The sequence below is a fragment of the Erigeron canadensis genome, chromosome 1 (genome assembly GCF_010389155.1).
Source record: "Erigeron canadensis isolate Cc75 chromosome 1, C_canadensis_v1, whole genome shotgun sequence".
Lineage (NCBI taxonomy): Eukaryota > Viridiplantae > Streptophyta > Magnoliopsida > Asterales > Asteraceae > Erigeron > Erigeron canadensis.
In genome coordinates, this window is record NC_057761.1 from 25778081 (window position 1) to 25803728 (window position 25648).

A 25648-nucleotide genomic window follows, 5' to 3' on the forward strand; every position below is an offset into this window, starting at 1 on the left:
GGAACATGTTTGGTCGTGTCTAGAGGTTGGGTTCGTCTACTAAATACAAATTTGTTATTTAAAGTTAATGATACAATGCTAAAATATTTATTATCATTTGCAGTATTTTTTTAACTTGAGGCCGTACATCCAAGACATTCATCCAGATAATCCAATCAGAAAGGGAGTAAAATACGGGGTGATTGCATCATTGAAGAAATATTACAGAAATGGAAAGTCCCGATTCAAGAACGATCGGTTCGTTAAAGAAGGAGGTGTAAAAAGTGTAGGCAATATTCGGGCAAACCCTCCAGCTGGTATAGATCCCCAAGATTGGAACAAGCATGTAGACTTCTTTGTGAGTGAGGGCTATGTGCGTAGGTCCCAAGTAAATAAGGCGAACAGGGCTCTCCAATCGAATATTCCGACGCAGGGTCGTACATCATTTGCTCAGAGGCAACGTGGGATTGTAAGTACATTATTATGTAATTAATTAATTTATTGTATACATATATATACTAAAATAATTTCATGTGTTTATAGTTTGGGCCAATTACTGCATACCCAAGCTTATTCGCTACTTGGGCCGAGTCACATCAACATGAGGATGGGTCGTGGACAAGTGAGCTCAGGGCTAAGCAGCATGTTAGTATTATTGTTGCTTACCTTATAGATTAAATTTACATAGTTCTATTCCGTCTAAATTTTATTGTTGCTTAACCTTATATATTAAATTTACATAGTTCTATTCATATTAAAACAGGCTGACATGCTGACGAGATGGGATGAAACTCGAAACGATGACAATCCTCCAACAGAAGCAGAATAGTGACGGGGAGAAAGCTGGTTGGAATCGTGGAATTGGAAGGGTTGTACCCGGTTTAGGTTCTTCGGGTAATTCATCGACTGATTCAGGGCCTTCTGATGCATCTACTAGTGGTTCACAATGCCCACGATTTACTACTCAACTAGATATGCAAGTGTTGGAGGCTCGTATGCAGAGACAACTAAAGGAGCAGGCACAACAGAATCAACCACTACGGGAGACCATACAGAGCCAACAGTCCAACATGACCCAGATGATGGAATATATGAGAAGCCAAGGCTTCAATATATCTCCCCAGCCACAACCACCTCCCGACAATCAACCACCTCTCGACTATCAACCATCTCCCCAGTCTGGGTCGACCCATTTAGACAATTGGAACAACAATGAATTGGAATTTGATGAGGATGGTAATTTGAACTTTTAAGTTTTAGTTTGTATCTTTTAATTTTGAACGAACTTGTTTGTATTGGGTACAATTTTTGTATAATTTTAGGTGTATGACTATGACGTTATCCTATTTTATATGGTTATTTGCATGGATAAATAGATTATACTAAAAGAAGTCAAATTCATAAAAATGATTACAACACTTACAATACACAAATAAGTAAAGTTCATTAAAAAGATTACAATATACAAAATAAGTAAAAACTTATAAATATGATTACTTAATGACTACATGACTACGTTTAATTGGGCTTTTAGTCAATTCTATGTAGAGATCCAATTGGACTTTGAAGTGTTCTGCCCATCCCTTTGTAGTTTCCTTTGAGGATTTCCAATAAGGGTGTGGTCTTGCCATCGGGTACATTCCTTCCAGTTCCACCATGACATAATGAATTCCCTCCCCCCCCCCATATTAATGCAATGGAAATAGGTGCATCACGATACATGTTTGAACCTGGACCTTTGGAAAAAAGGGAACACGGTAGAACTTTCCCCCACACTTAAACAGATTATGAGAAGATCGGTCTATTGGCAATCAAAATAGGATGCTCCGGCATTGACATCCAGTAGACTCTAGGACGACCACCTTCTGGATAAGAAAATTGTACGGCTTTGTGCACATTTGTGTTTTTACCAAAGACTTTATCATAATAAGTTTTTTTACTGTCATACTCTGCTAACATTTCCCGTCTAACCCATTCAAAACCCATAGTTTTTTCATCATTATCATCAAATCCTAGAGCAACAGCTAGTGCTCGAAACCCACAATTCCCGTCACCTTTCACATTTATGATTCTCCGAACGTACGGTTGAAAAACTTCCGGTATCTCGGAAATTGACACCTCTAAAAATGATTTGGGTATTGCCTCCATGGGTGGTGTCATCGTTGGTGCAAACAACTCCGGGAAGTATGACGTGCTCAAAGGCGGATCCGGGAAGTATGACGTGCTCGAAGGCGGATCCGGGAAGTATGACGTGTCGTAAGTAGGATCTAGGAAACTATATGAATTTTCTGGCATGGAGTAACTCTGTCTAGCACTTTGTGTCTCTGGGAAGAATGACGCACCAGAATAAGTGTCAGGGGCGAAATGTGATACAGATGGCACGTGGCAGCTTTGTCTTGGCGGTGCTCTGTGTGATTCCGGGAAGTTTGATGTGCCTGACATACGATCAAATCCGTATGAATGTATGGAGCTCGACTTTGCAAGTTTGGAAGGTCCCATGTTCGAAGGCATCTTGTTCAAATCAGGCAGTTTTTTACCGGTCTTTTTCTGCGTGGTGGGCCTACCACGTGTCTTCTGTTGAACGACGGATTCCTTGATTTGGGTTAAAAATATCACCTAACTTTCTTAGCCAACTCTTCACTACAGATTTGGGTTGGAGCTTACAAGCTTCCTTGAAAGAATTTGTTTTTTCCTCGATGACGACATGGTTGATCTCGTCTTTTTCTACATCATTTCCTTCCATAGGTGTCGACGGTGTAAGATCAAGTTTTCTCCAAAACATATCTATCTGTTCCAAATTAATACTTTGACCTGCAATAATTATCATGAGTATGTTTAACTTTGCATTATTATACAAATGAGTTTATTTTAATCGGATATACTAACCATGGTAGACATAGAATACAGGTCTGCAAGCACACGGTAGCCCACAACTGGTAAACAACTTACAACCACAACGAGATGGGTCCCCTGCTATATCATCGTCTTTGATACGTTTAATCTCTTGTAGCATGATTTCCAAAGCATTATGGGAAACGAACCCATGTAGTCGCTTGAAACATGGTAAATCGTGATCTGTGTTGTGTTTAATCTTGCTTTTTGAAAAGGTTTCTCTGATTGCTATATGTTGACCATCTACGATACGAGTAATGCACTCAACAAGCCTATGTGGGCGCGCTGTTTGGCCATCCAAGTGACTCTTTAACAGTGCATGCTCCGACTCGACTCTATTCGTATTGTATTGGCCAAAATTGAGGTGTGGATCCACCCAACAAGACACAAAAAATTCCTTATATTGCGACAACCAACTTAAGCTCACATAAGGATAAACACCTGAAAATTAAAATAATATGGTAATGATGAAACAAATAACATATAAGCTTTTTCCAAACTTAAAATTGATAATTACACCAAAAAATATACCTGGATAACTTGTCAAATACTCTTGAAGTGCTTCATCTCTAGTGATGTAATCCTCAATCGTGTGAGATTCAATAAGTACTTTCCACCGATGAAGAAAAGAATAAAGAGCCCCCTTATTCTTAAATACCGGCTCACAATGTTTTATTATATTCCTCCTTATGTGAACTCTACAGAGTTGTCGCACAGCATTCGCCACCACTTTTCGACATGCATTCATCAGTGCTAGCTCCCTATCAGTAATTATAAGACTCACGGGCCAGCCTTCACCAAGTGTCTGTTTTAAAGTTTGTAACACCCAAACATAGTTGGCCTCCTGTTCGTTTACTATAAACGCACAAGCTATAAGAAATGTCTTGCCCGTTGAAGTGACGCCTACAATCTCAACAAATGGCATTCCATATTTGTTAGTTTTGTAGATGGAGTCTATGAACAACACGTTAGGGAATGCACACCAAATCTCAAATGATTTTGGTGTAACACCCCAATAGTTTTAAGATAAATAAATTAACCCTTTTTTATAGTTTTGACTTTAAATTAGTTTCCTAGTATTTTATTTTTGGATATGGGGTTAATTTAGTTAGAACTTTAGCGGATAGCGGGTAAAATACCCACAAATTAAGGTTCATAGTATTGAATTCCCCTAATTTAGTTCTCATCTTTCTTTTGAAATTAGGGTTCATGGAGTGAACCAATTTGGGGGTTTTTGCTAGAAGATGAATTATGGTTATATTCTCCCCAATTCCTTAGTTAACCTAGTTGTCATTGAGTTATATGATGTATTTGATTATGAAATTGATAAGTTCAAAGTAATATTTTGAGTTTGCAAGAAAAGATGAAATTTTTTTGCTAGTTATTGAAATGTGGTTGAAAAAGGTAAGATGAACTACCTAATTTTGTTGTTAAAGGTGGAAGTAACTCAATGACAAATGGGTTGGGTTTTGGGTTTGGAAAAGGCTAGTGAATGAGAATTTGGTAATTTTGAGCAACTACATGAAATGGCCACATGTTGGTGGTAAAATGAGATTTTTAGCAAAATGATAGATAATTGAGATTGATGAGTTAGAAAGATTGAGCTTTGTTAAGTGAAACTTGATTTTAAGCCAACTCAATGAAATTGAGTTGGGTGAATAGGAATGCTAATGAATCGTTAGTTTGGCTAGGTGAGTTAGCCAAGATTGTGAATAAAGTCTTATGTGCATATTGTATTGAATTGATAGGTTGAAAGCTTTGCACTTGTTTTTGCATTGTTGATTGTTGATAGTCGCGGAGGAGGTGAGTACTCTTGCATACCTTTATGTATACGTTGGGTCAATCGACCACATCATGTTGAAGCCTTTTGTCCATGTGTGGTGTTGACCACATCATGTTGAAGTTTATTTATCCATGTGTGGTAATTGATTCGGCGTAGGCCTATATGGGGCATAGTGTTTATGAGGCCTAAGAACCTCCGGGGCCTAAGAATCCCGATAGTTAATCATGTTAATGATTGTTTAGCGTATGTGGATCCATGTATGTTTTGTTAGCGCAAAAGTGAGTATGCAAGTGATGATATGACGGTATCATTGGCTTCATGCGATAGTCTTTTGTGTTTTTGCCCTCCTTCGTATATATATTTGTATGCAATTTTATTCACTAAGCATTCGCTTACTTTTTAGTTGTCTACCATTTTTTTTAGGTAGTTCCGGAAGAAGGAACTAGTTGTTGATTTAAAGCTTGAAGTATTAGAAGTAAAGATTTTGCAAGACTTGGAGGTATTTAGGTCATTCATGGATGAATGACAATCTTGTGGTTTAGAGGCTTAGTCATCCCTCTCCTTATGGCTTTTGGTACATTTTGTTTTGATGGTCATTCTATTGTCAAATTTCTATAAATGGTCAAGTGTGGTTCCATGAATTTGCAAAAACTTGTATTTTGACTTAAAAAGCGTCAAAATGGGTAAGATAACCCATTTACTTGTATAAACTTGGTTTGTATAAATGGATGGTATGGAGACTTTTGGAAATGTTGTGTTAGTTGATTTATGTCAAAACTAAGTTGCTAATCAGTCGTCGAAAGCTCGGTTTTGAGAAAATGGTCGAAAGTTGTTCAAAGTGTCAAAAGTACGAAACCTGAAGAGGACGGCCTTTGTGCAGAGGACGGCTCTTGTGGACGGCCTCTGCAGGACACAAGAGCCATGCTCCTCTGTAATTTTTACATTTTTTTTACCCAGGCTTCGTTTGACCTTTCCAGGACCTGAAACTCATACAATAGACTTATATTAACATTCTAAGAAGGTTCAATTTGTCATTTTTCAAATTTGAGAACTTTGATTTTTGACGAAAATTGACTTAAATTTTCTAAGTATAAAATTGTCTAGCTTGTTTAACATGAGCTTTCAAATGATTGTATGCCTTTCGAGTTAATATGGTTTGGGGTGTTTCATATGGGTGCATAAAAAAAAGATTTTCCATCCAGTTTGAATATAAGTTCGTTGTATACTCATAAGTGTAATGGAATTGTTGTAGCACTGACAAAAGCACCTACATGTAAAAAAGAAAAAAGTTTCAAAAATCCTAATGTCTACATGCTCAACTCAAAGGATATGTAAAAGTGAAAAGCTAACTTGCATTGGAGTATTTCCAATCTTCTGGGCCTCTTCGTTTCTTATTTTTTCCAGTAAGTTGTGTACATTTTTGATGAGAGACAGATTGTTTGGAAATTCCTTTCTCAATCCATCAAAAATACCTTGCGCATTCAGGTTTAAGTAATACTGCCTCCGTACCCATTCTTCTTCGGCTGGAGAAAAACATCTGGCAAACGCATGACCATACACATCATCTATGTCATGATTATGTGTATGATCTATCACATTTACCCTCCAACCATATTCCGAATAATAATCTTGCAATTTGAATGGACAATTACATTTTTTTTTTTAAACTCTTTCTGATGCCCTTACTCCTCTTACGGTATGTACCACCACGATCGCAAATGAGTAATACTCTAGAAACGTCATCCGCTGCATTTGTGTTTGATCTACCCTTTACTAGGACATAACCTAGCGACATTGTTGTTGCTTGCGCCCATTCTATCAGTTCTTCGACTGAGTTGAACGACTATTATAATAGAAAACATAAATCTCATATTTTTATTAAATAACTAAATACTTAAAGAAAAGATATGTTGAATTATACCTCATCAGCATAAAAAGGAGTAGCGTCGTAGTCAAAGTTACCGCCCTCATCTGAGTTGTTATCGTCAGAATTATCCATCTAAAATATACAACATTATATACGTATATATATAAATCAACAAAATAGCAATGGCTAATTTAGCTATAAAATATAGAACATTACATACGTACCTTATATTTGGATACCGTTTTGAAGTTTACTATAAATGGAATCATTCGTACATGTATATATATAGGCAGGAGGTTAACAAGAGCAGAAGGGGCGAATGGCAGATGGGGCGAAATTCGCCCCTTTTGCCCTAGACATTTTCAGATAAAAGTGACATAAAGGTGATTTACGGTATGAGTAAAAACGGTATGGGTAAAAAATGGTATGGGTAAAAGTGACATAAAGGTGATGGGGTATGGGTAAAAGTTTTTTCGCCTCTTTTGATATCCAATTTTACCCCTTCTGCTTTGACGTGTCAGCTTGAGGTGACTTAAAGCTGAAAAAGAATTGATTTAAATTGTTAGTCCAAATGGGGTGAAATTTGCCCATTCTGTTTTCGCCCCATCGGAGAGGTGTCAATATAATATTTTGATAACTTTACGTAAACATGATGATATTTAGTTTTTGGATTTATTATATTTATAAGTTCAAGGTAAGGTAGGACCCAAATATTCCCAATGCCAACGATGACACGTTGACAAATATAGAAAAACTTAACGTACTGAACTCCAACACCACCGAACATTCACGCCAATCCCGGCTAGTGGCGTCATACTACCACCACCCATCACTAACGTCACTCACTAAATTACAAAAACACCCCCTATAAATACTAAAGTAATGCAAACACCACCACCATTCCCCTCATCATCATGTTATCATCATCATAATTATAAAGGACCGTACGTGTCAATTCACAAATCTTCATTTTCTCTCTCTGTTCTCTCTCATCATTATCATTTAAATCATCTCTTAATTATTAAGAAGCCAAACAAACAGAGTGTTGAGATTATTAGGGCAATGCCTGCTTCTGCTTCCACTACTGAAATTGATAAAAATAAAATAATTAAAAATAAGAATGAGAGTAAGTTTAAATTGAATGAATCTTCGTTTTTAGCTTCTCTCATGCCGAAAAAAGAAATCGCTGCCGATCGATTTATCGAAGCTAATCCGGAGTTCGATGGCCGCGGTGTTGTTGTTGCTATTTTCGGTATATATATATATATATATATTTGTCTATATCTATCACTGATTCACTGATATGATACCTGTAGTTTCTAATAGTTTTTAATTTTTTAGGTTGTGCTAAGATATATAATATATATAGTTAGTCGATATATATGTGTTTGTGTATGTATATATTATATTATATATGTATATGTATATTATATTATATTATATATGTATATGTATATGTATATGCAGGGATGGGTTAGATTAGGGACTCTTTTTTAAGGGACCACGGACATGTAACTTACACATGTGTAAGTTGTAACTTTCACATTTGTAAGTCGTGGTGGTGGTGGTGGTCGCCGTCTCCGGAAGATCATGGTGGTGGTTGGTGGTGGTGGTGGTGGTGGTGGTTGTATAACTTACACATGTGTAAGTACAATTTAAGTTGTACTTACACATGTGTAAGTGGTGGTGGCGGTGGTCGCCGTCGCCGGAGGATCATGGTGGTGGTCGGAGATGATGGTGGTGGTGGTGGTCGGAGATGATGAAAAATGAATGATTGAGAAGAGTCCTTAATGGTCCCTAAAATAAGGAGTCTCTAGTTTAACTTTTCTCTGTATATGCATATGTCAATATGTGTATGTGTATGTATATGAAAGTAATGATTTTTTATTTTACATAGATAATATGTAAAACTGATGAAGAAATAACTGTCTAAATATGTTAAAAACTTAAGAAGTAAGAGGAACTGTGTATAAGTGTATTGTTAGTATCTATATCTATATTTGTATTTATGTAAACATATATAAACTGGATGACATATTGGGTAAACGAAATGGATGTGATCACTTGTGGACTTTAAGTATCTTATATAATAATTTATTGTTAATCATATAATTCGGTTTAGATATATAATTTGATCATTATTAATTCTGTGCAAAAACTTAACTATACGGAATGTTCCATCACTGGTTTCCTTTTTAAACGGGAAAACGGAGGAATTTTTTTGTTCGGGTTACATGGGAGGGCGAGTCTATGACTTCAGATGTACGTGTCCTTATTTTTTTCTTGAACAAAAGATGTACGCGTCCAGATTAGGGTATCCCTATGACCATTTCTTAACTCTTTCCATGGCCACCTGTATTCCTACAAGATGTTTACTTTGGGAGGTTTGAACGTTAAACCTCTTGTGATGATATTAGAATGAGTGGATACGTTGGTTGTTGGTTTCCTATTTGTGTCAAAGTGAAAACTCTTTATCTGAATGTTATTTTTCTGCTTTTTAGATTCTGGTGTTGATCCGGCTGCAGTGGGATTACAGGTCACCTCAGATGGGAAGCCAAAAGTCCTAGATGTTATTGATTGGTATCCATCTACATCCATATTCTTATATATTCTAGTGTGATGTATACACTTGTGTTCTAGTTTTTTACTTATCCGTTTCCTCAGTACTGGGAGTGGTGATATTGATACTTCAACTGTTGTGAAGGCTGATGCAAACGGGTGTATTCGTGGAGCATCAGGTTTGTATTGGTTTAAATGAGTAGCTGAATGTTGAATATATCCAATTTATTAGATAGATGGTTGATTATTTTCAATGATTTTACTCTAGGGGCATCTCTTGTTTTAAATTCTTCTTGGAGTAATCCTTCTGGGGAATGGCACGTGGGATATAAATTGGTATATGAGCTTCTTACAGACACATTAATATCACGTTTGAAGGTGGGCCACCTACTTTGTGAGTGATATGAAAGTAATTTTTTATACGGTTAGTAAGAAATGGGATAGGTTCAAATAAGAACCATTTTAAATGAAAGAACCATGAGAACTACTAGATTAATAACTAATAATGGTACCTTTCAAAAAAAAAAAAAAACTAATAATGGCATTTTTGTAATATTGTACAAAATATTAAATAAGTGGAATGTTTAAAAGTATAAAACCGTCGGAGGGGCATGATAGGAATACTGACAATTCAAAAAAGAAAACAGAACTCGAAATAAATGGGAGTACTGACCGCACCATGAGGCACATGAGCAAATCACGAAACATTTAATTTTTGAACTTTGCAATTCCTTGTTACAGTCCACTAAAACTATTTCTTTGTTTTCTTAAAATTTTCAAATAGGTCTATGAAACTTTTATATATATATATATATGTATTCATATGTGAACAAAACAAGAACATATGAATTCTTGGTTTTCAAATGTTAATTCTTATACATACACACCTTATAATGTTCATATGATATATACACACCTTTGTTCAAACGTGAATTCTTAGTGTTCATATATACACGTACATTTTTGTTCAGATGTAAATTATTAATATGTTCATATGTGAATGTTTAGTATGCATATATACACATCTCATGTTTACAGTTCGTTTTTAAATTATAACTTAATATGTTCATATGTGAATGTTATAGGTAAATAAGTTATTTTATATGAACCCATTAAATTATAATTAATATTACATATATTCATATGTGAATGATCTTCACATGAACATTTCCGTTCATATATGCATGATTTGTATTCGTGTAGTATGTTCACATGGTTGGTTGTATTACGTAGCGTGTTCATATATTCGTCTTTGATGCCACTTGTTCATACCCGAACAACAAACTAAAATATTTCAATAGTTACGTAAGTAGTTGTAATTATATGTTCTTGATAAAGATTTATTCACTCATTTTAAAATTAACCAATTTGTAATATATCAAAATATAGATTGATAAGATAATTAAAATAGAAAAAAAAACAAAAAAAGAAGGATACCAGATATAAATAAAATAGTTTCATTAAAAATCTAATTTACATTACTATGCTTAATTTAGCTTATGGAAATAGATGCATTTGAGGTGTAAAATGTAAGTATATTTCCGTATCAAAATAAATATAAATAAAAGAATGAGAACAGAAGCTAAAAATGTTTATTATTTCAAGTTATGAAAACCGACGTTAGTTGGGTGTATCCCAAATTAAAATTGTTTAGCTAAAATAATGGAATGTAAAATCTCAAACAATGAACCTTTTTTTAATATATTATTAATGAATTACAAAACTACCCTTACATGTTATTAGTTATAAAAAAGTTCTTATGGTTCTTCCGTGTAAAATTGTTCTTAAAAGAACCTTTTCCAGTAAGAAATTATGTAACGTTACTTACTTTTATTTATGTAAAATTTGTGACCGGGCACAGAAAGAAAGAAGGAAGAAGTGGGATGAGAAGAATCAAGAAACCATAGCTGAGGCTGTAAAGGATCTTGAAGAGTTTGATAAGGTGAGTGTACCTTGTGGCCTTGTGGTGACTTATTATGGTTTGTCTTTTACTGTGTGATTCTAACAACTGTTCTATCTTTAGAAGCAAACGAAGGTTGATGAGTTGAATTTAAAAAGGACCCATGCAGATTTACAAGATAGAGTTGATTATTTAAAGAAACAAACAGAAGTCAGTCCTTCACGTCTTCAATAAAAGTTCTCGAGCTGTTTTACTTCTTCTTTTCTTAAATGTAGTTATACTTACGTGCATGCGTGTTTTTATGTGTTAGAGTTATGATGACAAGGGGCCTGTAATTGATGCTGTTGTATGGCACGATGGCGAAGTGTGGAGAGTTGCTCTTGACACACAAAGTCTTGAGGATGACCCCATGTGCGGGAAACTTGCAGATTTTGTACCCTTAACTAATTTCAAGTATGTTTATTTCATCTGGATTTCTACTTTTTTCTTTCTTCTTCTCTATCACATATTTGATTTTGTATTTTAATAATGATAATCTGCAGGACTGAACGGAAGTATGGTGTCTTTAGCAAGCTAGATGCCTGTACGTTTGTGACCAATGTTTATGATGAAGGTACTATATTGAGTATAGTTACTGATGCTTCACCACATGGCACTCATGTTGCTGGTATTGCGACTGCTTTCCACCCGACGGTAAGAATTGAATTCAATATCTATGTTATCTTATACATGAACAATAACTTGTTCACTAAATCCTGTGTGGATGTCCAGGAACCATTGCTCAATGGAATTGCCCCTGGAGCACAGGTAGTTTCTTGTAAGATTGGAGACTCGCGCTTAGGTTCAATGGAAACTGGAACAGGCTTGATACGTGCACTAATTGCCGTGGTAGAGGTATCATCGATTCATCGCCAACTCAAATTCTCCAACTCTATATTTAGTTCCTGATGTATAATATTTTCTTAACATGTAGTCTTTTTGGATGTGTGCAGCACAAATGTGATGTCATTAACATGAGCTATGGAGAATCTACATTGTTCCCTAATTATGGGCGGTTTGTGGAGCTTGTCGATGAGGTCAGAACCTAATAATGATATATATCATAGACATGGTTTAGTTTAGTTCTTTGTCACTTATTGCCAATGATCACTAAATTTAGGTGGTAAATAAGTACCGTGTGGTATTCGTTAGCAGTGCCGGCAACAATGGGCCTGCATTGACTACTGTGGGTGCACCTGGGGGTACCACATCGAGCATAATAGGAGTTGGTGCTTATGTCTCTCCTGCTATGGCTGCTGGAGCTCATGCTTTAGTTGAGGCTCCCCCTGAAGGCCTCGAGTATACTTGGTAATATTTTGGTTTTCAAAGAATATACTGGATATTTGGATGTGCTTTTTGTGACCTGCTATAAGAATTCTGATATGTAGGTCTAGTCGGGGACCTACTGCTGATGGTGATCTTGGTGTGTATGTGAGTGCTCCTGGTGGGGCTGTGGCGCCTGTTCCTACATGGACTCTCCAGCGGCGCCAACTTATGAATGGTACATCTATGTCATCCCCATCTGCATGTGGTGGAGTAGCTTTGCTCATCAGTGCAATGAAGGTAATTCTATATGTCCGGTCATTTAATTTAGAGTGATGCTAGAGTTACAAATAAATTACAAACAAAACTTTACAAATCTAGGTTTCACCAATAAAATTCAAGGGGGGGGGGGGGGGGGGGGGGGAGCATGAAAGAGAAAATAGACTTTATTTTAATTGTTCCACAACACTTGCCAACTCAGTTAGTAGTTTTGTGTTTGTAATTTGTTTGTATGTATAACATTTCTCTTTAATTTATACTTAAAATGTGTTGGGTTGCCCCAGTTTTTTATTGACAATATTCTTTTAGCAAGATGATGTAGTAGGTTATATGCATTACAAATATCTTTTTGGCACTCTCAAGTCTCAACCCGTTTGATTCGTATATGTTTAATCCATTTTGTTCAAAAATCTCAATTGCCTAGTCCGTCCAAGATAAAAGATTATAATTGCAATCTCTGCCTCTATTATCTGGGATATACAAACATTCTTGTTTTGTGCTTTATGAATGAAATAGTGGAAAGGCATTCTTAATGGAATTAATCATTCCATTTCAAAAAACCATAACAAATATTTTATTCATTTCATAATCCATATGAATGATCGTTTCATTCCATCTCTAGTCGCAACTCCCAACTTGCCGAACGTGCCCTTAAGTTATTTACGAGTATAATTTGTATATCAGTCCTTGAATGGGGTTTTATTGTGAATTTTTTTGGCGAAACAGACGTTTTTGCATTCGATGTTGTTAAAAAAGTTTTCTTGCTCAATGAATCTGTAGGACATGTATATCCGGAATTGCCAATTCTGGATTATGCCACTTCACCTTAATCCGGATGTGGCATCCTAAGTGTATTCTAGCATACTGTTTGTGTGACTGTGTGGTGTGTATGCCAATTGTAAAACTGGACTTCCAATTTCATTTCATGTCCTTTTGTCTGACATCCGGAACTCCCAATTCCGGGTTTAAAGTTTCTAAATATGACCCTACACCCTGGTATTGTGTAGCTTATTATACTCTAATCAACGTGTAGTTTAAGCATATATGTTAAAATAGATAAGTCCTTCAACATGTGAAGGCGGGGTTGAAGTGTGTCAGGTAAAGCAAGAAAAACAAGACAGATGGAGGATGTGGTTTGAAGAACGAAATGAAATGTCCTACCCTTCCTGAAATATGTTTGCCTTTGAATTTTTTTTACAGTACCTTTTCATATTAAGATTAATAATAAAAAGAGAAAACCACCCATCATCTTCTAATACCATGGGCTGGTTTTCTTATCCTTTTTTTATAAAAAGAAAACATTTCTTTTATCATTTATGTTCTCGTTCTCCTGTGTCTCTCTTCTTTTCATGAACATACTAAATCATGTTTGTATTATACCTCTTCTCACAATCATATGACTATTACAACTTCCTTCATCATCAGACTCTAAAAAGTGGTCAAAACCGGAACTGGGACTTCCGTGTTTACACTTGGCATACACACATACGACAGTCTGCTAGAATATAGATAGGATGAAACTGGACTTGCCATTTCCGCCTTAAGGTGAAGTGGCGGAATTGGCAATCCCGATATACTGGTTCTACTTTGAGCAAGAAAACTTGTTTGATGAAAGCGAATGCAAAGATGTCAGCTTCACCAAAAAAATTCTTTTATTGTACATTTCGAGTTTTCCTTAATTAATCCTAGCCTTGTGTTCAATTTACATATTTTACACTTTCAAAATTATCTAGCTATCATATTTTACCCCAAACTTTTAAAACCTTGACAACTTTGTTCATCTATCTATCTAGCTACTCGTATTATAAATAGCCCTTATTCTTTTTAGCTTTTCAATTCAACCTCTAAACTCTTTTCATCTTCTGATTTTAATTTTTAACATTTGTTTGATTCCTTCTTTTTAACCACTTAGCTTGTTTTATATTTACCAGTTATCCTGGCGCAAAGCGTCAGCATTATAAACCTCGTTTACATATATATGCATATTGTGCAGGCTGAGGGGATTCAAGTGAGTCCATATAGTGTGAGGAAGGCTCTTGAGAACACATGTTCTCCAATTGGCTGTTTGCCAGAAGATAAACTATCTAATGGACACGGTCTACTTCAGATTGACAAGTTAGATTTTGGTTTCAATATTAATCAACTTCATGAATTATGTGATATATTCTTCTATATACCCTGGGTAGTTCTTACAAGTTACAAATGACTTCATTTCAGGGCTTTTGAGTATGCTCAGAAATCGGCTGATTTGCCATGCGTATGGTATAAGATAACAATCAGCCAGACAGGAAAAACAAGTGGGTTCATCTTCTCTCTTTAAAGTTTTTTTGTTGTTGTTATCATGACTTGTGTTAGATCGAGCCTAATTACCTTTATTATTTGAATTTGATGAATCATTACCTGCAGCATCATCAACAGCGAGAGGCATCTACCTAAGGGATGCCAGTTATTGCCATCAATCTACCGAGGTGGGACTGTCATTTATTTGTATTATTTTGATGTGCCAGCTTCTAATACCCCTTGGTGAGATGACTGCTCAATGTTCATGTCATGTTACTAGCATTGTTGAGCTTTAAGATTAAATACCAAAAAAGTGCATTTTTTTTTTTCGTGTATAAAGCGGAACAGTAGTTCAAGTTTCATCATTGTAACTTGCAAGAGAAGTTTGTTTTACTGAGTAATATGTATAACATCTTAAAATACACCAGTTGCATAAGCGGTCCATGTGATTCAGTTTTTAATACCGATACACTTCTATCCAAACAGTGGACGGTACAAGTTGAACCTCAATTTCATGAAGGTGCAAGTAATTTAGAACAGCTGGTCCCATTTGAAGAGTGTATTGAGTTACATACCAGTGGAAAGGAAGTGGTGCGAGCCCCGGATTATCTCCTGCTCACCTATAATGGGCGCAGCTTCAAGTAATATTCCTTCCTTTTGTTGTACAGTAATAAATTTGACATCTGTAAGAAATTATTATCTGTTCCTCTATTTCAATGTTTATATGTAAGTTATATATGTTTTTTAATATCTGCTGATTTGTTTATGTTGATGTAATTCCTTGTCTCTTTTTACTAGTGTGGTAGTGGATCCTACGAAGCTTAGCGATGGTTTGCATTATTTTGAAGTGTATGGTATAGACTGCAATGCCCCCTGGCGTGGCCCTGTCTTCAGGATCCCAATTACTATAACAAAGCCAAAAATTGTGGAAACTCGGCCTCCACTCATGACATTTTCTGGACTAGCTTTCCAGCCAGGTTTGTGTAATGATAATGTGACTTAACACCTTTGGTTTTTTGTTCTACCTTGCTCATTTCTACTGATTGAGCAGGGCATATTGTACGCAAATACATTGAGGTACCTTATGGAGCTACATGGGTTGAGGCAACCATGCGTACCTCAGGGTTTGACACGGGTAGAAGATTCTACATTGATGTTGTCCAGGTATGTAGCATAAACGTAAAACCTTCTAAATTGCTTTTACTCAAATATATACCTTGTTATCTATAATTTTGTTTAATAAAAGAATTAGTTCTAAAATAAATGTAAAAAAACCCAAAGCCCCAGGCATATTGTGCCAGTAGTAAGAACTCTACTCACTTTACATGTTTACTGGACCCACCCATTTTGCTACTTCTGGGCATAATGCATGGCTAGTTGTGCAATGTATAGGTTAGCTCTAACATTCTCACAAATCTACAGCTCTCTCCATTGAAGAGGCCTATCACGTGGGAAAGCAATCCAATGTTTTCATCTCCATCTACAAAGAGCTTTACCTTCCCTGTAGAGGGTGGCCGGACAATGGAATTGGTGATATCTCAATTCTGGTCCAGTGGCATAGGAAGTCATGAAAGTGCTGTTGTAGATTTTGAGGTTACACATTTGATTATGTTTCTCTATCATCATTTAAAACTTTCAACTGTTGCTGGGTATCTTTGAAATTATTTTAAAATTTGAAATTATTTTTTGTAGATTGCATTCCATGGGATAGATGTTAGCAAAGATGAGGTGGTGCTTGATGGAAGTGATGCACCTGCTAGACTAGAAGCCCAAGCCCTGTTATCATCTGAGAAACTTACTCCTACCGCGAAGCTAAACAAGGTATAACAGATCAATAGTTCTATCTAATGCCAGGCAGGTTGTGCAGCATGTAACTGGTCAAAATTAGTAATTTCATTGTAGGTTGGGTTGACTCGCAAATACATAACTTCTGATTGTTTCTACAGAACTACAAACAGCTAAGGTGTTAAATCAAATTACAGAATATGGCACACTACACAAGGTTTATATAGAAATGACATTTTGCCAAATAAAACGTTAAGGAGGCGGTATACATGAAAAAAGAAGTTTGAATAACTTTTGACCTGTTTGATATGTTCCCTTATTAGTTGATCTTCCTAATCAACCCTTCATAACTAACTGGGTCGAACTTGCGAGCTCAGTCAGTACCATCTTTTTATCGTATACTTGTTACTAAAGAAAACGTTGCTGCCTTAAAAATTGTTTTGCAGATTAGAGTCCCATACCGACCTACTGATTCAAAATTGAGTGCTCTTTCAGCAGATCGAGATAAATTACCTTCTGGCAAACAGATACTTGCATTAACGTTAACGTAGGTCTTTGTTAAGTTTGTTCCTTCACCATGCTTCACTTGGTAATCTGTATTTAACATATCATTAATGATTTTTGCTGTAGTTACAAGTTTAAATTGGAAGAAGGAGCTGAAGTGAAACCACAGATACCGTTGCTTAACAATCGTATCTATGATAACAAATTTGAATCTCAGTTTTATATGATTTCGGATTCAAATAAGGTATTAATTAGTCCTGTAGATAATGCGTGCCCTTACAATGTCAGATTTTGCTTGAGCTATTATCTTCTACTTAGTTTCCCATTGTTGTGCACAGCGTTTATATTCAGTGGGTGATGTCTATCCAGATTATGCAAAATTACCCAAAGGTGAATACACTTTACAGCTGCGCTTGAGGTATGGTTCTGTCTTTAATTCTTGTGTATCTGCACTTATCAAGTTGAAGGAATGGTAGCTTGTTAGATCCACTGTTCACTGCTAATTAGCTGGAAGTTCCGTGTTTCAGGCATGAGAATATGCAGTACTTGGAGAAATTGAAGCAGTTAGTGCTGTTCATTGAAAGGAAATTAGATAAGGTAGTAATTCTGTTGTTCCTTATATAATACTTACCATCATCCTACCTAAATATCATGGAAATATCTTCTACAGTTCCTTCAGTAATAACTTAATTGTATCACCATAATGAATGAGCTACTCAAAAGAAACATGAGTAATAGAACGAGGGCCTGTATAACTTACAGTTGGTGTTCATAAGATTTATTATTTAATTCTTGCATTCTCTTTTGTGAGTATTTTGATATATATTGTTATTATGCAGATACATTACATCACTCCACGTATATGTGTATTGATACATGTGTACGAAAGCTTGATGTATGATGTTATATAGAAAAATATGAACGTTTTAAGTTTTCCCTCTCTAATATGATAGGAGCTTATGCAGTATATTTTCTTTTTTGACTGTCTTTGTTATTTTGACATCTAATGTTTACTCTGATAGGAGGCTGTGCAATTGAGCTTCTATAGCCAACCAGATGGTCCAGTTACTGGCATTGGTAGTTTCAGTTCGTCAAGTTTAGACCCTGGGTTTGTTCTCTCTTTCAATATCCCACCCCTCTTTTTTAAAACTGTCTTCTAGTGTATATGTATGACTTCATGTTTAACTTTTAGATCAAAAGAGGCATTCTACATAGGACCTCCTACCAATGACAAGATTCCAAAGGTAGCATATTGAGTAATGTTTTTTTAATTAAATGTTTAATATTCGACTTTTATGGTATGTATATTTCACGACACTATATATTATTGCAGAACTCTCCAGAAGGATCTGTACTACTTGGAGCAATTTCATATGGAAAGCCTTCATCTGAGGTTTCAAATCAGGGAAATGACCCTGAAAAGAATCCTGTATATTATAAGATAACTTATCAAGTGCCACCCACTAAGGTTATAATTTGACACCTTCAATCAATTTTTATCCTTCTTGTTGTAATACCATGAACTAATATTAGTTAATTTATATATGTTTGACAGGTTGATGAGGAGAAGGGAAAGACTTCTACTTCCAAAACGCCCAAAAAAAGTGTGACAGAACGTTTAGAGGAAGAGGTATCGAGGATAATTTAAAGTTTTTAATGCTATCCATTTGACCATTCTTTTATCTGTATTCGTTTTCCTGAAAATATATTTCCTTCGTGTATGTGGTCAATCAGGTCCGTGACACAAAGATAAAGGTTCTTGCAAACCTTAAACAAGGCACTGAAGAGGAACGGGCAGATTGGAAAAAATTATCAATCTCATTGAAGGTATTTATTTTGTGTTTCAACCTTTGAAGAGGCAGTTACTTCAATATATCCATCTTTGCTATGTGTTATGTCGTCTTGATTTTTTCTAATGATTTTTTATTTATCATATACTATGGCAGGCAGAATATCCAAATTACACACCGTTGCTGGCTCAAATATTAGAGGGGCTGTTATCCCAGGAAGTAGAAGATAAGATACACCACTATGAAGAGGTAACGAGCTCAACATATACTTGCAGGTTATATTACAGCATCAGTTCACTTTATATCAAAACTGGATTTTCCAGATTATTAGCGCAGCAGATGAGATAATTGAGAGTATTGATCGAGAAGAATTAGCAAGATTTCTTTCCATCAATGGTGACCCTGAAGAGGAAGAATTTGAGGTATTATGTTTCTAATATATTTATTGTTTTTGATTATCCAAGTTGTTTCTGAATCAAGAAGTTGCTACTTCTTTTGTGATTTTACAAAAAGGTTGGCTCTTTCACTTGTTATTTTGTCAATACATCTTAAAAGTTAATTCAGACGTCACTTTCACAGTTCGATCAATCTGCTATCATAACTATTATCTTCTACTGGATGCTTGCAGAAAACCAAGAAGAAGATGGAGACAACACGTGACCAACTGGTTGAAGCACTTTACCAAAAAGGTTTAGCTTTAGTGGAAGTTGCGTCTCTTAAGGTATTCTATGTTTGCAGCTGCTCTGTTGGTTGCATATCTCTTTTTGTACCATGTATTTTATTTTAGTCAGCGTAGATTGTGTATAATGTGATAGAGCATTGTTTCTGGTTGTCTGCTTATGTTTTAATCGTGTATCTGTTGTAACAGGGTGAAATGGCTGCATTTTCTGCAAACTTGGGTGCAGAAGTCGTGGATAAACCCGATGGACAGTCTTCTCCAGACTCTGGGGGCCAACCAGATTTGTTTGAAGAGACATTTAAAGAGCTGCAGAAATGGGCAGACACTAAATCATCTAAATTTAACACTCTTTTGATGATACGTGAACGGCATAGTGGCAGACTTGGCACTGCACTCAAGGTATTGTATGCATACCTGGCATCATATCAGTAATCTGTACACCTTTTTGAATTAGATGTGGCAAAATGGGTAGGTTGGGTAACAGGTAAACAGGAAAGTTGTTGGTACGTGCGGGGTTGATCCAGAATACTTGGGTCCAAATTATAAGTTTTATGAATAGCTACCGTAATTACAAAGTTTATATTGTTCCAATGTAAATTGGTTTTTCAAATAAAAATGATTTTGGAGGTTTTATGCGGTTAATGCCTTGATAACACGATCAGCCAACTTTTCCTGTTCCATTGTCAGTTTTTCTTATTTGTATTTCACTTAACTGTTTGACCCAATTACATTTTAAAAAAAATCCCAAATCACTCGATTTGTAAGGAATTTGGGTAATAATAGCCACCTCTATTTAGAGGTAATGTGTCTCTGTGTGTGTGTATGTGTGTGTGTTGAGACTTGAGACCCTAGTAATTGGTGAGAGTGGGGTGATATTGTGTTTGGGCAGGTGGTGAATGGAATGATTGAACAAGAAGGTGATCCTGCAAAGAAGAAGCTTTATGAAGAAAGAATATCATTGCTTGATCAAATTGGATGGGGCCATCTCGTGACGTATGAGAAACTGTGGATGCTTGTACGATTTCCACCAAGCTTGCCACTATTCTAGATATAGACGAGTTATATACTATTTTAATAAATGAATCGCATTCCCACTAGTATCACATTTCAACAATTTGCTCTATTTTGATACATTATTAATGGATAGGTAAAGTTCCATTCAGATTCCTCATTGATTTTTCTTTGTAGCTGCATGTTTCTGTTTCAACTTCATTGGGACTTCATGGTTACCTTTGGTGGAGAAATCCTTGATTCCATATGCCCTTGGAACACCAACCGACTCTTCCCAATATTAGCCCCAGCGCAATGGTCACGTATTTTTGGGCTAAGATTTGTTGATCGATCACATTGTCATAATAAAGTTTTAATATTTGAATATTGAAACCTGTCGGAAGTAAAAATATTCTCATTTATACTCTGAGATCTATATTTAAACCTGTTTATGGGTCATACGGATGATTTTAAAACATTGCCCATTACCGCTCATTGGTTAAGGGAGTAATAATGAATAAAGATAATTGTGAGAGATCATGATTATTTGCGCTAGGTAAATAATGTGTATGAGGTATAATCATTTCACAAGTATACTGGAAGAGAGTTAAATATTGGGATAAGATTCATTTCTCAAGTAATCATGTGGATCATGTCTGGGTAGTGGTAGTGTCTAGTTGTCCTTCGACTTGAGACACGCCTAGTGCGTAGTCTCATGTTTTGATTCAGTACCAACTTGGAACTTAACCGACCGTAGTATGGGAGTCCTTAAAATACAAACTTTTCTAAACTACATCAAACTCGTGATGAGCGGTAATTATATAGACTTTTCTTGTACTAGTTTTGGCCATTTTATAGTCATTTGAGTGAACTTATGGTACATAATGAGAGTAAATATTTATGAGGTTCACATATAATGCCGCATATTGGACTCGACTAGATGATGCACCCGACTTCAACCCATGTTATGGACTAATGAAAGTGATATCCAAACATATTAAATAAATCAAGTGTTGATGGTCTCCGTGTATGGTATGGACTGTGGAGCCGAGAAGCAAAGCTTGGTCCGTATATATTTATTAGTAGCAGCAGCCCATAGAAGTGAGAAAAGGAAGCTGGGGTTTAGCCCACTGTTCGCAGCCCAGGAAAGAAGAAAAGGAAAAGCAGCGACAGGGCCCTTTTTTATATTCTTTCTATTAGTAAAGCGCCAGCCCTCCTATAGAGTCAGGATGATATTCTGCTATCAATGAAAACGAGGAGGCAGCCAGCAGAATTATTATAATCAGTACAACAATAATTAATAAGGGAAGCCAACATTAATTATTAGGGCTAGAATTATTTAAGAAGCAGGTCATTGTTAATTGTGGGTTTTTGGTATGCTGGAGTTTTTGTTCGGCCGAGAAAGAAAAGAAGAGTACGAGCAGCTTCGAGTCGAAAGGATGGATGACACTAATGAAATTAAAGATATCGATTCTGACGTTGATGATGATGATGATGATCTTAATAAACCATTATGGAAAACGTTTAGCCCGGAGCTTGAATCAAGGTTGAGTTGTGTCAAAACGTTTTTGAGGAATAATATGGTTCCTGTTTCGGTTTCTGTAGCAATGGTAATGTGTTATCTGCTCTTAAGATCAAAGAGGTCAAAATTTAAAGTTACTCCATATTCAGACTTGTTGAAGGGTCTTCGAGATGGAACTGTGACGAGGGTTCAGTTGAGAGAAAACTCACGTTGTGTAGTGTACGACAGTGTGCCACGAATTTCCGAGAGTGCAAAAGTATTAAATCAAGGAAGCAGTCCTATATTAAAATTCCAAAAGATGCTGGCATCCATGGTTGGAAATTTGTTACCAAAACACGACATCATACCCGGGTTATACCACTCACAAATTGTTGCCGATAAAAAGAACTTGGAGCTTGTTGCTAGCCAATTACCTAAACATGGGTGGCAGTTTTCTACAAGATACATTGATGATGATTATAGAGAGCTTCTTAATTTGATGAAAGAAAAAGGAACCACGTATGCGTTAGACCCTGAACCGTTTGTAGTTTCAGCGGGGAGAAGGGTTTGTTCTACTTTACTAAGTCAAGCACCTTCATGGGCTATGTTGTCATTGGTTGCTCGTGGATTAGGTGGTGGTGGTGGTGGTAGCAGTATTGCAAGAAAACCCAGTAAAAACGATATGGTAACTTTTGATGATGTTCAAGGAGTAGATGAAGCTAAGGCAGAGCTCATGGAGGTAAATATCAAATTTTTGTTATTGATCTTTACAATCATGATTTGTTACACTTTTGTCTATCATCATTAGGTGTTTTGTCTAATAAGACATGTTGTGGGAGATCAAGTTGGGATGCTCTTATGCTGTTAAATTATAATTACCCTTTAGACGGTGTCTGAGTATATATCAAATTATGCTTTTTAAAGGAAGCGGTAGCTAAAATAAGGGAATATTTGTGATTAAGTTCTTTCATTTGTTAGTCAGCTTTGTTGCACCTAGTATTAACCTGATTACAGACAATCATAAGCCAAAAAGTAGCTACACAAACACTACAAATTGATTACTATGACTAAAGGTGCAACATGTTTAACTATTGCCTTTAACTATTCAAACACAATTTATGTAGATTGTGTCATGCTTGCAAGGAGATTCAAACTATGCACTTCTAGGAGCAAAGATACCTCGAGGTGTTCTTCTAGTGGGTCCACCTGGAACAGGGAAGACACTACTCGCCCGTGCAGTTGCTGAAAAAGCCGGAGTCCCATTTTTCATCACTTGTGCAAGTGAATTTGTGGAGATGTTTGTTGGAAGAGGAGCTAGTCGCATCAGGAATCTATTTAAGGAGGCTAGAAAACATGCGCCATCTATCATTTTTATCGATGAACTAGATGCAGTTGGGCTCAAGCGTGGTAGAGGCTTTAATACCGAGGGTGACCAAACATTAAACCAAGTATGTGTTCAGTTTTTGGTTGTTTTAGTTGTGATGTCAAAGCGCATTGATTAGTGGTTATATGGGCTGGGCAGCCAGTTTGGCTTCACAGGGCCTGATTCAGTTTTTGACCTTTTGCCCTAAACTTTTTTATGCAAATACAATGATGTGCCAAAAGCCCAAAATCATTAATTAAATGGCCACATAGTAATCTAGTTTTTTTAACCAAAATGATTTCAAGGTTATATACATTAAAGTAAACTTTGGGCGACCCTGACTTGTTTCCTTTAAACTTATAGTTCATTTATCAGTTAGATATAATCATATAAAACATAACCCTAATTGATCCATTCATAAGCAAATCGGTTGAAGTTGTCACTTCTTTATCGACTGGCGGTGTGTTGTTGCTTACAGCTGTTGACAGAAATGGATGGATTCGAGTCAGATAAGAAGGTGGTGGTAATTGCAGCAACAAATAGGCCTGAAATGTTGGATTCAGCTCTCCTCCGTGCTGGCCGATTTTCAAGAAAAGTTTTTGTGAAGGAACCGGACGAAGAAGGAAGAAAGAAAATATTGGCTGTTCATTTCAGAGATGTACCCCTTAAGGATGACAGGGATGATATTTTTAATCTGGTTGCATCATTGACACCAGGTTTAGTAGGTGCTGACCTAGCAAACATTGTCAATGAAGCTGCTCTTCTTGCTGCACGTAGAGGTAAAAGTTACATGGTCATCAAGATCAAATCAATTGTTAATTACAGTTAGAAAGCTTAATTTCTAAGCGCGAAAACATCAGGATGGCCCAAGTTCAAATCCTAGGAGCAAAAAACGTATACCCCTTGAGAAAATGACCAATCCTCCTAATAATCTTCCTATAATTACTTTTTTTTTCAACAGGTAGTTATGATTATTGTATTATCCTTCAACCTTTTTTATCAAGCTATTAAGGAGCTTTTACGTATTTATATACCTTGAATGACTATAGGAACTTTAGACCTGTTTAGCTAATTCTTTTTAATATAATAACTCATATGACCCATTAGATATAGATATAATCCAAATCAATCCATCTATAGGTTAATATCTTGAAATTGCCCCTCTTATTCCATTGCATCATTTAACTTCTGCCATTACACAGGTGGAGTTTGTGTGTCAAGAGATGACGTAATGAAAGCTGTTGAAAGAGCCAAAGTGTCGTTTGGCGATAGGCAGCAACAGCAGGAGTTCAGTGAAAAAGAAGCACAAGAAATTTATTCGATCTCGAACCAACTACTTGCACGGTCGAAGCTTGACTTTTGAGCAACAAAAGGCAGACAACTCTCTTTTTGCAGATCATTTGGTAAGGATTTCATTTCCCACATGTTTTTTTTCTTTAAGAAAATATACAAGTCAGAGTTTCATTGATTTGCGTTTAGACCATTATATTCGTTCCAGCTTGAACTAAGAAAATTTGATGTTTTAAACTCAGGTTAGGCTGGAACGATTTGGAAGCATTTTCTGTTGTCTTTCCATTTTATGTTTCTTAATCAGTGATCTTAACTCCACTCATATTAATTAACTTATGCAATAATTTATGGTGGTCACTGGTCACTTCAATGTATATATTAATGTCCCATATATTTGCCTAAATATGCTAAAAAATAAATGACTGATGTGTTGTTTTGTAGATAAAAAATAATATGTTTATATATTTGGCTAATAGTAGAGATTTATTTGACCTCTTCTGACTTCTGAGACATTACTACATGATTCAAGAGATAAAAATCTATTGTGATAAAATTAAATTTTTTTCTGATAATACCTTTTGGAAGCAGCCTTAAAAACGGTTAGCCTTAATCATACATTCTTTGTAAGAATGTAGATGTGTTTGGTTATGATATTACGTCTATGTTCATTTGTAAGAAATAAAAGTATATAGTTTAGATTTCCCTTTTTCAATTGTAAGTAATTGTTACGGGGTATTTAAAAGTAGTGTAAAGCATTTGTACTTTTTAGTATTAATATTTGTTGCAAGTATGTATGTGTATACAAGATGAATGTTATCACGATTCCGCTTTGATGATGATGATGGTGGCGGTTTGATGATGGTGGCAAAGAATAATGTCGGTTTATTTAGTAAATAACACTCTCT

General features: G+C 35.9%; 3 protein-coding genes across 4 annotated transcripts; all 3 read left to right on the forward strand.

The window, feature by feature from the left end:
- The first annotated feature begins 209 nt into the window (after positions 1 to 209).
- LOC122588134 lies at positions 210 to 808 on the forward strand. Its single transcript, XM_043760272.1, has 4 exons — positions 210 to 237; positions 294 to 448; positions 523 to 624; positions 743 to 808. The coding sequence occupies exons 1-4, from the start codon at positions 210 to 212 to the stop codon at positions 806 to 808; spliced, it is 351 nt and encodes a 116-aa protein (XP_043616207.1).
- Positions 809 to 7311: 6503 nt separating this feature from the next.
- Positions 7312 to 20770, forward strand: LOC122585892 (tripeptidyl-peptidase 2). The gene is made up of 34 exons (XM_043758009.1): positions 7312 to 7773; positions 9023 to 9101; positions 9186 to 9259; positions 9349 to 9458; positions 10942 to 11022; positions 11104 to 11190; positions 11291 to 11433; positions 11523 to 11673; positions 11752 to 11874; positions 11973 to 12056; positions 12140 to 12327; positions 12408 to 12582; positions 14555 to 14676; positions 14779 to 14858; positions 14968 to 15029; positions 15328 to 15482; positions 15640 to 15818; positions 15893 to 16005; positions 16264 to 16434; positions 16534 to 16662; positions 17073 to 17173; positions 17257 to 17374; positions 17469 to 17548; positions 17658 to 17727; positions 18153 to 18238; positions 18323 to 18374; positions 18464 to 18598; positions 18686 to 18760; positions 18865 to 18957; positions 19077 to 19169; positions 19244 to 19342; positions 19549 to 19641; positions 19789 to 19998; positions 20489 to 20770. The coding sequence occupies exons 1-34, from the start codon at positions 7404 to 7406 to the stop codon at positions 20645 to 20647; spliced, it is 4140 nt and encodes a 1379-aa protein (XP_043613944.1). The 5' UTR covers positions 7312 to 7403; the 3' UTR covers positions 20648 to 20770.
- Positions 20771 to 21818: 1048 nt separating this feature from the next.
- LOC122585893 (probable inactive ATP-dependent zinc metalloprotease FTSHI 3, chloroplastic) lies at positions 21819 to 25217 on the forward strand. 2 transcript variants are annotated; one of them, XM_043758011.1, is made up of 5 exons: positions 21819 to 22829; positions 23215 to 23538; positions 23932 to 24232; positions 24656 to 24856; positions 24991 to 25217. In XM_043758011.1, the coding sequence occupies exons 1-4, from the start codon at positions 21966 to 21968 to the stop codon at positions 24814 to 24816; spliced, it is 1650 nt and encodes a 549-aa protein (XP_043613946.1). In that variant the 5' UTR covers positions 21819 to 21965; the 3' UTR covers positions 24817 to 24856; positions 24991 to 25217. The 2 variants fall into 2 exon arrangements, with proteins under 2 accessions (XP_043613946.1, XP_043613945.1); XM_043758010.1 differs by having other exon boundaries at positions 24986 to 25214.
- Positions 25218 to 25648: the final 431 nt, after the last annotated feature.